The following is a 12200-nucleotide window of genomic DNA, read 5'->3' on the forward strand; positions in this document are numbered from 1 at the left end:
TATCCTGAGAGTCTGGACTCTAACAGTGTGCTAAGCTGTAACGGCTCTTCCTCCACGGTAAGAAGAACAAACAGCAGCCGTCTCGAGCACTAATGGGAGGGAAGGGAAGGCTTAGGCTGACTTCGCAGCTGAAGAGGCGCCCACAGAGCCATTGACTTGTAAGCGGGCACGGGTGCTCAGCCACAGGAGTGGAAACGATCAGTGGAAAAGAGGAGCCTGGCATTGCAGCTTCGTGAGAAAAACAGAAGCCAAATGAAAAGATGCACATTGTTTACCATTCGTGAGTTCTAGATTTTCCTGTGAAGTTGCTGAAGTTTTTAAAGAAATCCACAGTAACGAGGCCAGTTTTCTTTCATTGCCCCAGTTGGCCTGAAGACCTGTGCTGAGTGAGTAGTTCCGAGCTTTGAGCACAAGGCAGGGGCTCCCTAACCTGCCGGATGACCAGGCTGAGTCATACCCGAGGAGATTTTATTTTTTAGTTATAGTTGATTCAAAATTTGAACTTGGGGGAATTTTAAAATGCAGATTCCCCTGGTTCTTCCTACCCCAGCACTGGCCCAGTGAGGACTGTATTTCATGGGATCTCAAACACCAGCAATTCCAAGACATCTTTATTTTGCAAACCAGTAAGAAAAACGTGCCAGTCAGAACTCTGAGAATGCCTGTCATTTAGACTTTGTTGAAGGGCTCTTCTTTATACCAGTTTTGGTCACAAGTCACATACAGAAAGGAAGATGTGAGCCGTCCTCCCAGAACTCTGCCGTGTGATTCTGACGTGCTGAACCGCACTTTGACCCCGAGGTGTCCTCGTCCACGTTTTCCCAAGCAGTGCTGTTTTTCTCTGTGCCGTGGTGAGCCCCGGTGACACAGTGCTTTTGCAGAGGGTATTCTGCTGCAGGCTCGAGAATGTTCTTCGGAGATGCTGATACCCATATTCTACCGGATCTGATGCTGGGCTTTATGGACCCTACCAGGAGTCGGGCAGTGACAGCTGCCACTTCCTGACTGTGAGACACGTGCGTTCACCCGGGTGAGAACAGGAGCCTCTGAGCATCTGTGCAGTCTGGTCCTTGGAGGCGGTGCTCGCTTGGATGTCTCAGTCAGACCCCGGGTTAATCGTCTGTGTCCTGTTGTATCTTGAATGAGGCTTCGCGACGTCCAGTCAGCGGAGATGAAGTCCATCAATGGGCTGCTTTGGGAAGATGAGCAGACCTCACGCCTGTGAAGCAGCAAACCCGAACCTCTGGTCTCAGTAGGGGTTGAAGGATGTGTTCACGCCTCCTGCACACAGTGTGTAGGCGCTGTCATTAGTTAACATTGTTTTTTGAAATTGGCGGCATTGTGTCTGTGGACCCTTACTGATAATTTCATGTTGGAGTTCTGACAAGAACTATATGAGATGCTTTGCATGATTTTCTAAATCCCCTAATGACAGGTGGCTACCCCAGGAAGCGCACAGGGCGTAGCATTCTAACAGGCGCTCAGACCTGGGGAGCGCTCGTGGTGTAGACACTGTTCCTCCCAGAAGCTGGGAAGCCTTTGAGCACGGCACCTCCCCTCCGGTCTCAGCCACAGGCTTGACTGGGACGCGCCTGAACTAGGGTAGAGGGGCCACCCCTTCCATTTCGAAAAAGCCTAACCTATGGCTTGTGGTGGTTTACTTTTTTTTTTAGGGGGCAGGGCAGGCAGTGGCAGGGGTGGTTCTGAGTCTGATCTTGACAGATGTGTCTGTTGTCTTAGCCATGCTGGCTTCTGGAGGAGGGAGCCGGGGGTCAGTGGCCCCCCAGAGCTGGTTGTAGGACTCTGCTCTTCCAGCTCAGTTCATTGCAGGGTTTCCAGGGATGGGGAAAATCGGGGATGACAAGGAGATGTGCTAGAGCACTAGGCTCTGAGGTCAGCACCTGATGACAGTCAGGCTCAGAAAAGTAACTTAAAAGAACTTCCTGGAATGTCTGCCTTAAAAAGAGCAGCACCTGTGATGCGGCAAGAGCAGACGGCACTTAGAGCGTAGGTGAGTCAGAACCCCGGCAGAGCGCATCTAACTCCGTCTTCACAGAAAGCTGAAGGTGGCCCACGCCTGCCCGAACCCTTCCCCACGCCTGACCACACCCTGCAGGTGGGGGCCCCCCGGGTGCCTTGTCTTGGACACTCTGAGCCCAGTTCCCGTCGGCTGTCTTCCTTGGGCTGTAAATGCCCAGCGAAGGTTTCACGACCTGCTTCAGACCAGGAAGCGGTGGTTTGTTTAGTGAAGAAAGGTCTCTTCGAATTAGCATCTTTGTGGAATCTGCTCACATAGATTATATGTTTCTTCTAATAGGCTGTGTAGCTGGGAACCATTGTGACATTAACTCCAGTTACACCAGCCAGCAGGGGAGGCTTCTTTGTGAGAACAACAAGCCTCTAAATCCCACAATCCCCTGGATTAAGGTAGTGAAGGCAAGGGTGAGGCCGCACCTGAGACACGGTAAGTGCGAGTCACCCTCTTCTCCCGTGGTCGTGGCACAGGGCGAAGGGAGCATCTTTGCCCGTTTCTCACACCCCACACCTGCCGAGCCGCCTGGGCCTGAACCCGAGCCCGCCGGAGCCGCTCCTCACGACGGTGTCCCCTCGTGCCTCCCGCCACCCATCCTCACCGGCCCAGCTGCCCGGGGCGCTCGTCACGGAATCCTCCCCCGAGCGGGCTCGTCGGGCATCCTGCTGGAGCCTGGGGCCGCAACTCCGTGGCCCCTTTAGCCTGCTCCCGTGGTGGGCTTCACTGGTTGGTGATGGACACCCTCCTCCGGGCGTCCTCCTGCAGCCCCAGGTCGCGTCCTTGGCCCGGAGCAGCGGGTCCCCAGCGCCAGCAGCCCTTTCCTCCCTGACCATCCACGCGCCAAGGCCGCTGGTGAGCAGAGCGTCTGTAGCCAAGTCGGCCTGGGTTCGCCTGTCCCCTGACAGGCTGCGCCCCGGGAGCGAGCGCGGTGCCCTCGGGAAGAGCCGGCCCGGCTGTCAGCGTTTTAAGTCTGTGCGGCGTCCAGCCGCTGACGGGAGGGACCACAGGCGGGAAATCAAGAACAGAAGGTGAGAAAACAATTGCACGTTCACAGGATGATGCTTGTTTATTGAGGTCTGTTTATTCTCAACGGGTGCTTTGTCCTCCAAGTAAACAGAGCAGGCGTAAATATCTATAATGAATAAATTTATTGTCTTACAAAAATCATTGTCTAGAAATATGGGAATACAAGAAAAGATATTTGCAGTCAGGTGTCTGGTGGTCAACAGCCAGTACAATTCATAAAGGGGAAAATCAAAGATTCCAAACCCACGTGACAGAGTCTTCCTACCGGATGTTAAAGCTTTCAACCCAAAAGGTTTGTGTTTTCAAGCACGTTGCGGAGGATTTATAATGAACACTGATTCGTTGTCACTGAATGTTTATAATACCACTTGGACTAGAGAGGTACATGATATGAGCACAGTCAAAACTTAATACGTTAAACTGTTACAGAGGCAAATCATAGATTTAACATTGTCTTAGTACTGTAGTGTCTAAGGCACTTTCTGTAATGTCAGTTTGATTAACTATCAACCAAAAACAGATGCTAAATGTTCACTCTAACACTGTCCCAAGGGGAGGGAAAGGAGAAACGAAAAAGGAGTCACATCCACTGGCATGTCAACACTCAGGCAGGTGGCATCTGCGCTCGACGTTCTGTCAACCTCACTGACAAACTTGGAACAAGTCTTGGACACAAAACCAATATTCCCACTTTGGGCTCAAAGCAGCGGCTGAATTTGCAAGGTCAGCATGAGAGCCTGGGTGGCGCCGGAGGAGGCAAGGCAAGTCCCCTAACTTCTGCTCCGGAAGCAGGGCGACGGCTGGCGAAGCCAGAGGCCTCAAGGAGGCCACCCAGGGGCCAAGCGCTGGCTGCCCTTACCCCCCGCCCCCGGGCCTCCGCTGCATCTCGGCCACCGCGCCTCGAGGGAGGGGGCACGGGTGCCGTTTCCCCCACCCCAGGCCAGCCCACCCCGCCTGCTCTCCCCGAGGCCCCTTTCACAGTTGGCGCCCTGGAATCGTGATCAGTACTGGAAGGAAATGAGAGCTACAAGTGCAGTTTAGATTCCACAATGTTCTAGGAGACTTGATGTGGCTGAGGCGGCAGGGGCCACATGGACACAGAACTAAGTCAGCTGTCCGTACGACAGAGCATGCAGAGGACCGGGCAGCGACCCCGGGGCCGCCCCAACAACCCCGCCACTGGCGGCGGAGTCTGCAGTTTGTCTGAAAAAGGGTTCTCTTAACGCGTATCATAAAATGGTCTCTTGATGGGTAGATGGAAAGTAGATGCGATGAGACGACCTGTTTAATGTGTGTGTGTGTTCGGTGTGAGGTCTATATATAAAAAGGGGAGCAACTGTACCTAAATCTGGAGCAGGATACAGCATGTGGAGGCTGCAAGGCCTTAAGACACCGTTGATCGCGCAGCCCGGCATCCCGCGTCCGCCGCCCCCCAGCTCGCGGGGGAGGCCCCGGGCAGGGGCGCCGCTGCCTTCCTGCGTGTCCTGCCGCATCGCCTCCACCTCGTCCTCGGACCTACTCAGACTGGGGCGGCTGCGTCTCGTTGACATCACTGGTCTTACTTTCTGTGTCGTCGTCCGAGAGCTCCAGGGACGCGCCCTCCAGGTGCAGCTGGCGGCGGCCAGAGCGGCTGGAGGAGAAGCTGATGGGGCCGCCTCGCCTGGAGGAACAGAGCGCGGAGCGGGCGCGTTGCTCCCCCACCTGATAGCTTGAAACTTCCTCCCCTCCCTCAGGACACAGCACCCAGGCGGGGTGGGGGCAGATCGGACTGCGCCCTGCTTTGCCCGCCCGCACCCCTGCCTGGGGAACACCACCCCTGCTCCGTGGAGCCCTGGCCTCGGAGAGGCCCCCTCTCCCCAAAGGGCGGACAGCCAGTGCTCGGCTTAGGCTTCGTGGGCACTCAGGGGCCTGGTGTAGGCGCTTGCTTTGTTTTTGCAGCCTTTATAAATGGAACCACCGTCCTCGGCGCCCTGGCTGCACCGAACGGGACCCACCCTCTGGCTACGGCTTGTGACCCCTGTGCTGTCTTTCTGGGGGAGCAGGTTTAGCCTTGGCTCCCCGGGTTCTGCCCTCTCCCTGGTGCATGTCAAGTGCAGCCCGGAGACGAGGCCAGGAGGAGGGCTGGTGGCGCCAGGGCCCTTGAGCTCCGGCCCCTCCTCACGAGGGCCACGGCCACAGCCTGACGCCGGCCTGGCTGAGCCCGATCGGAACTCGCAGAGCCTCTGGTGAAGAAGGAGCCAGCTGGCGGGACTCCTGCGGGCCGGAAACCCCCAGCCGGTAAAGGGGCAGGAACGAGGGGGCGTGTGTGACCCCCCCCCGCCGCTCGCCAGCTCCGGGCCGCTCACCTCAGCCGGTTCTTCAGGGTGCTGACCTCGCGGCTCAGGCCCTCGTTGGCCTCGGTGGCGTCATCCAGTTCCCGCTGGAGTTTGCGCCGAGACGCGTTGGCACGTGTGGCTTCTTCTTCCGCTTCCTCCAGCTGCCGCTTGAGCTGCTTCATCCTGGCGTTGGCCTTTTCCATCTGGGGGAGGGACACAGACCAAGTCACGAGAAACTGCGGTGTCCCGAGTGTCGGCACCGCCCCACAAGACCGGGGCCCGGCTTGAGGCCTTTCGGGAAACTGCCACTCTCAGCAAAACCAGCGTCCACGAAGCCAATTACGCTAAAAGAAAGTTTTTTAAAACTCTGTTTTCGCCCACCCGCGTGTTGTGCAGAGAAGCGACAGCTGAGTATCTTCACGGACGCGACCTCTGGGATTGTGTGAGGGACGTGCTGTTCCCACACGACGCGGGACAATCAGTAACAGGAGAAGGTACGTTCCACTTGACACCGCCTTTCAACACGGGTAGGTGTGCCAACAATCCATTCTGATCCAAGTACAAAGCTACTCCGGGACCGGACGCGAGAACTCAGACTGCCCTATGGACCGATCCCTCCTGAGCCACAGAGACGGGCCCGCGCCCTGACGTCCACCCAGAACTGCCTTGAGGGCGGGAAGGCCAGGCCTGGCCGGGCCGGGTGCCGGACTGGACAGAGGAGGGGGGCGTCTGAGCCACAGGCAGGGGCTCCTCAGCGCCCCACTGTGGTTAGTGCAGGCCTGGCCACGGCCCCGAGTCCTGTGGGAACACGCCCTGAGTCTAAGGAACCAGATGCCTGGACGCAGACGGAAGGACCACTGTGGTCCCACGTGCAGAACACTTGCTTTCAATTCCTTTTCCATCCAACACCTCCTGCATCCATCCCTCCATCCTGCCAACATGCAGCAACTGCCAACTTTGCCCACGCTGCTCTAGGCATTCAAGAGGGCCGTGGGGTGAGGCGGGCAGGAATCCTGCACTCGGGAAGCGTCCACTCCCGTGGAGGACACGTGACAGTTTTAAGATGAGGCCTCACACTCGGGCAGGCGCCCGCCTCTCCCCCACATCTGGGTCGCCTGGGAGGCCGGCGGGGTCCCCACCCGCTCCGTATTCCCTGCTGGCGGGGGTGCTGACACGTTAGAACGGAGTTTGAAGCGGCTCTTGCTGACTGGGCTGGTCCAGTGGGGTAACCCCGGGGGTTTGGACGCGGCTCCTCGCCTCCCGCCGCCCCCTCACCTGTTCTTTATACTGGTCTGCGTGGCGGCGCTCGTCTTCCACCTGCATGAAGATCTCCTTCAGCTTCTTCTCGGTGCGGCGGACCAGTTTGTTGGCGGCTGCTCTTTCCCTGTGAAAATGACCAGCACGTTCGTTTCCACCGGCCTTGAAAGGACCGTCTCATGCGTGGGAAATGCTTTTGAAGAGTCCTTCCTCTTTGTCTGGAAGATGACCTGTGTCAGAGTGCTTTCCGGGCCCTGTACCTCTGGAATAATCAATAGGGTCTAGAAATTTCTTTCTGGTCACACTGATTGAGTGACCTTTCAAAGATCAAATGTCACATATAAGCTACTTGTCACATATCAAGTGGAGGGTTTTTAAAGACAAAAATTGTAGCTGGTTACTCTAATCACCTAACTTTTTAGCCTGGGAAACAAAACAAAGAGTTTATTAAGTGGTCGTCTCAACTTAAAATTTTCTAACCACCTATTAAGATGCTAGAGCACCTGGGAGTTCCCGCTGAGGCGCAGCAGAAACGAATCCGACTAGTAACCATGAGGTGGCAGGTTCGATCCCTGGCCTTGCTCAGTGGGTTAAGGAGACAGCATTGCCGTGAGCTGTGGTGTAGGTGGCAGACGTGGCTCAGATCCTGCTCCGATTTGATCCCTAGCCGGGGAACCTCCATAGGCTGCAGGTGCAGCCCTAAAACCAAAAAACAAAAAAAGACAAAACCAAACAAATGAAAGATGCCAGAGCACCCCTGCTGAACACCCCCGCCCACTTTAGTTAGGAGTCAAATCTGCACCGGTGTAGACAGGCCTCCCCTGTCCACATGGAGGAGAAGGAGCTTATTTGGGGAACTCCACTGCGACCAGAAGTCCTTTTGATCCTTCACACACGTTATGCAAGAACGGACAGGGTGGGGCTGGAGTCCGCTGGAGGGCAGGTTACGTTAATGACAACTAACAGCAAACCAGCCCTGGACTGTGCGGGCCGTGCCGGAGGCGGGCCTGGCTCTGAGCACAGACGCTGCGCTTCGGGGCCCCAGGCTCCTCCGCAGGAGGCGGCCTCTGCCTCTGTCCCCAGAGACTGGTGACTGCCCGCCCCGAGCTGCCTTGTGCAACTCCTCGTACATTTCAGAGTGGTTTTCTCCAACCGAATGGAGACTGTTAAGCAATCCCCTCCTGGGGAGAAGAAAAGCTGCTTTTGGTCACATTATTTTTCTCTGCCAACAAACTGCAGCAGTTCACGTGACGGCCCCAGCTTGGGCAATCCGCTTTGGGTCAAGATGTAACTCTGGCCCCAGGAAATCACGGGGCACAGCCCTCAGCCGGGTCTGGGGAGAGCTGACAGGGCTTCCCTGAGGGCTTGCATCACCTCCTCTCTGGTTCCACGTGTTCCTGTCATTTCTTCCCCTGCCGAGGGAGCTCCTGAGGGAGAGGGGGCATGTCTGTCCCCTCGGACTCCAGGCTGAACCTGGACCTGGTCTGTAGCAGAGATGCAGCAGAAACCTCTTACTTGGCCTCCTGCTCAAGCTGCTCCTCTAGCTGCCCAATCTTGGCTTCCAGGGCTGAGATGGTGGCCTTGAACTTGGACTTGACAGCGCCCTCCAGCTCCTGCAGCTTGGCCTTCAGCTCCTTGTTCTGCCGTTCCAGCTGCTGGCGCGCGTTGTCGCTCTTCTGGGCGGCGCTGCGCTCGGCCGCCAGCTCTGCGTTCAGCGTGTCCACCTGTGGAGGAGAGACGGTCAGCCGTGTGGCGGCAGCGCGGCCCTTCGCGGGCCGGGCCGGGCCGGCCGCCGCGTGTGCACCTGCAGCGTGGTCTTGCGGAAGCGGTCGTTGAGCAGCTCCATGTTGCTCTGCTCCTCTTCCAGCTCCTCCTCCAGCTGCGCGATTCGCGCCTCTAGACGCCGCTTCTCGTCCAGCAGCGCAGACCTGCGGGGTGGAGGAGGCGGGTCCAGACCGGTCTCTGCCAAGCTGGGGACTCCCAACTCCTCCTGGGGGCCTCCTCCACCCTCCCCGCTGCCGGAGCCGAGCAGCGCGCCTCATTTTTCTCTCTCCTCTGTACCCACCCAATCCGCGTCCCAACACGCCACCCGCTTCTCTCCATCCCAGCCCCGTCATCTCCGGTCTGGAGCACTGCGATAGCCTCCCAGCCGACCTCCCTGCCACCTCCCCGTCGCTGCTCCGCAGGGCAGCCAGTGGCAGCTTCAAAGCGTGGCTGTGGCTGTGGCATAGGCCTGCAGCTGTAGCTCCGACTTGCCCCCCTAGCCTGGGAACCTCCATATGTTGCGGGTGCGGCCCTAAAAAGACAAAAAATAAATAAAACTACAAGTGCAAAAGGATCCTGGTATTTCCTAGCCTTCGGCTACTGGTTCTCCAGTGCACTGAGATCAAAGGCCAACTCATCATTCATCACTTAAATGACCATGATGAATCCTCAGCACAGCAGAGAAAAATTGTGATTTTTGACAAAAAGTACGAGCAGGGAAAGGTAAGTCTAAGGAATCTATCGTCAGATGTGAGGAACGTGAAGGCTTGTGTTGCACGGCGGTGCGGCCTTTGGAAAGCAGGTTAGGTCTGCATGTCTGTCCTGCGTGCCTGCCGTGGGTGTGACCGGCACAGGGAGACGCGGCCTGTGCGCCTCGTTCCAGACTGAACAGATGAGCAGACCAACAACTGGCTCCCCCAACAGCCATCTTGTGCCCCAGGTGTGTGCTCCGGGGCATGGGCCGCAGGTGCCCATAAGGACTGTGTGTCGGGGGGTGGCAGGCAGCCACGGATTTCAAGACGCCCTCCCCTTCCACGTGTTGCCAGGAGACTCACTTGCCAGAGGCGCTGTTGGCGATCTCGTCCGCCAGCTCGTCTCTCTCCTGCTCGGCGTGTCGGCGGGCTCGCTCAGACGAGGCAAGTTCCTGAGGAAGTGGAGACTGATTTCAGCTCTGGACGCTGACAGTTTCGTCCAAGGTGAAAGCTGACGGTGCCTGTAGGCTGCCGCCGCCTGGCTCCAGGCACTCCTAGTGTGCCTCAGACTACAGTTAGATTGGAGAAATTACTCATCCACTGCTCGGTTTTAGCCCAGGCAGAGGAGTGTCCACTTTGCTTGCTGTACTGAAGCCACCAGATGGATCAGTACCGTATTAAAAATGGAAAGTGATATCCGGTCTTAGAGAAATTTCAAGGGCAACTATTTGTTAAACTAATGGACGAATAAGTAAAGCAGCATACCTCCTGCAATTGAAGAATTTCTGCTTCCAGACTCTTTAATTTCTTTTCACTCTCTTTGGATTGAGCAAAAATCTCATCACGGGATGCACGTGCTTCTTCTAATTCACGTTGGTAGTCCTTCATCTGAGCCTAAGATTAAACGGGAAGAAGGTTTTGGGTTAGTGTTCATTCACTGTTTTATAGTATTTTTTCCAGATTATAAAACATGCATTTATTCTAAATATAAAAGTATATGCAAGTAACAAAAACATCACAAGGAAACATTTAGGCCAATATCCTCAACAAAATAGTAACCAGTAGACTCCATCCACACGTTGAGAGAATTATCCACTGTGTACGTTTATACAGCATCACACCCCACTGTCCAAATGGGATGCTTCTGAGGAAGGCAGGGGTGGTCTGACGTCCCAGAGTGAATTTCTAGAGGCTTCCGATCATCTCCGTAAATGCAGAAGAGGCGTTTGACAAAATCCAACCCCCTTTCAATAGACACTCAATAAACTGAAGGAAACTTCTCAACTCGATAAAGGGCATCAAGGGGAAAGCTGACAGGCAACATCATGCTTGATGGTCAAAGACGAAACGCTTTCCCCTGAGGTCAGCGACGAGACAGCATGTCTGACCTTGACACTGTAATAGAGTCTAGTCAAAGCAATTACCCAAGAGAAAGAAAAGACATTCAGATTGGAGGAGAAGAAGAAAAGCGGCTCAATGTGCAGATGATAGGACCTTATATATAGAAAGTATTAGGCATCCACTAAAAACCCCTTAGAACCAATAAACGCGTTCGGCGAGGTTGCAGCATACACGATCAATATATAGTCAGCCCTCTGTATCTGCCCGGTCCACATCCATGGATTCAGCCAGCAGTGGATCAAAAATATTCTGGGGAAAAGAGTCCTAGAAAGTTTCAGAAGGCAAAAGGTGAATCTGCCACCTGGGCAAACTGTGTATCATTTACACTGTATCGGGTGTTATAACTGAGAGATGATTTAAAGTGTATGGGAAGACGGACATAGGTCACATGCAAATACGACATCGTTCTCTGTCAGGGACCTGAGCATCCAAGGATGTGGTGTCCTGGAACCAATCTCCCACGGACAGCAGGGGACCACTGTGCAACAATCAGTTTATATCCCAACTAGTCAACACAATATACAAACCCAAGCTAGCCTTTTTTGGGTACAGAAATTCATTTGCTGATCCTAAATGGAATTGCAAGGGACTCAGAGTAGCTAAATATCAGGAAAAAGAACAAAGTGGGAGAAGTCGTATTTCCCAATTGCAGAACTTACAGAGCTGCAGTAATTGAGACTGTCCGGTAGTGGCATAAGGCCAGACACAGAGATCAATGGGAATGACTTGATGGTCCAGAAATAAACACACATCTGTGACCAGCTGACTCACGACAAGGGTGCCAAGAAAATTCAATGGGGGTAAAGACAGTTTTTTTAACAAATGGTGCTGGGACAACTGGGTATCCATACCTGGAAGAGTGAAGTTCGGTTTATATATCAAACCATGTAACAAAAATTTCCTCAAAACGGATTTAGAAAAAAACCTAAGAGTATACAACTCTTTAAGAGAAAACACAGGAATAAAATTTCAGGACCAGGATTAGGTAGTCGTTTCATATAAGATATCAAGAATATAAGAAACAAAGAATAAACTGGATTTGCTCAAAATTAAAAACTTCTGTGCTGTAAACAATACCTCTGAGTGACTGAACAGATAACCTGGAGAAGGGAAGAAAATATTTGGAAATTGTTTCTCTCCTCGGAAACATCCAGAATATATACGGAAACGTCACAACCGTTACTAAAGACAACTCAAAAAGACGGGCAGAGACTTGAAAGAGTCTTCCTCGCAGGTAATGAGGCCAGTAAGCCCAGCAAAAGATGCTCAGCGTCACAAAACCACAATGAGACACCACTTCATACCCACTAGGACGGCTTAAGTAAAAGATGCACAACACCAAGCGTCGGTGAGGATGCAGAGACTGGCCCCGCACGGAGCTGGCGGGAACGTACAATGGTGTCGCCGCCGTGGAAGGATCAGGCAGTGCCTCAGAGCCGAAGAGAATGACCTGTACCCACCCACCCGAGCGACCCCACTCCTAGGTACACGCTCAAGAAAAGCGAAGACCCTGTCCACACAAACGGGTGCGAGTGTTCACAGCAGCATTTTCCACAGCCGCCAAAAGGCAAAGTAACCCGATGTCACCGGATAAATGAGCTAATAAATACACGGTATATTCAAACAATGGAATGTTATTTGGTGGCAAAATGGAATGAAGTACGTATTTATGCTACAACGTGGAAACATTATGCTAAATCAAAGAAGCTAGTT

General features: G+C 54.3%; 1 protein-coding gene and 1 long non-coding RNA gene across 16 annotated transcripts in view; one reads left to right on the forward strand and one right to left on the reverse strand.

Moving 5' to 3' along the window:
- Positions 1-12200, forward strand: part of LOC146398395 (uncharacterized) — a 228987-nt gene that overhangs the window by 202072 nt on the left and 14715 nt on the right. The window lies entirely within an intron of this gene.
- The window catches only part of MYH10 (myosin heavy chain 10), a 143828-nt gene that overhangs the window by 4045 nt on the left and 127583 nt on the right, over positions 1-12200 (reverse strand). For 12 of the 15 annotated variants that reach the window (XM_084986075.1, XM_084986071.1, XM_084986072.1 and 9 more), the window contains 7 exons: positions 9852-9980; positions 9450-9538; positions 8435-8558; positions 8146-8354; positions 6649-6757; positions 5404-5576; positions 3073-4718 (listed from right to left, as the gene is read on the reverse strand). In XM_084986075.1, the coding sequence (XP_084842201.1) occupies positions 4574-4718; positions 5404-5576; positions 6649-6757; positions 8146-8354; positions 8435-8558; positions 9450-9538; positions 9852-9980 (978 nt within the window). In that variant the 3' untranslated portion in view covers positions 3073-4573. Of the gene's footprint in view, positions 1-3072; positions 4719-5403; positions 5577-6648; positions 6758-8145; positions 8355-8434; positions 8559-9449; positions 9539-9851; positions 9981-12200 lie in introns of those variants that run through there. The other 3 variants (XR_014821829.1, XR_014821828.1, XR_014821827.1) reach the window with 1 other exon arrangement.

This window comes from Sus scrofa, chromosome 12 (assembly GCF_054392235.1).
Source record: "Sus scrofa isolate SSC_HxYL_T2T_F1_AM1 chromosome 12, Sscrofa_HxYL_maternal_Yorkshire_Landrace_v2.0, whole genome shotgun sequence".
Classification (NCBI taxonomy): Eukaryota; Metazoa; Chordata; class Mammalia; order Artiodactyla; family Suidae; genus Sus; species Sus scrofa.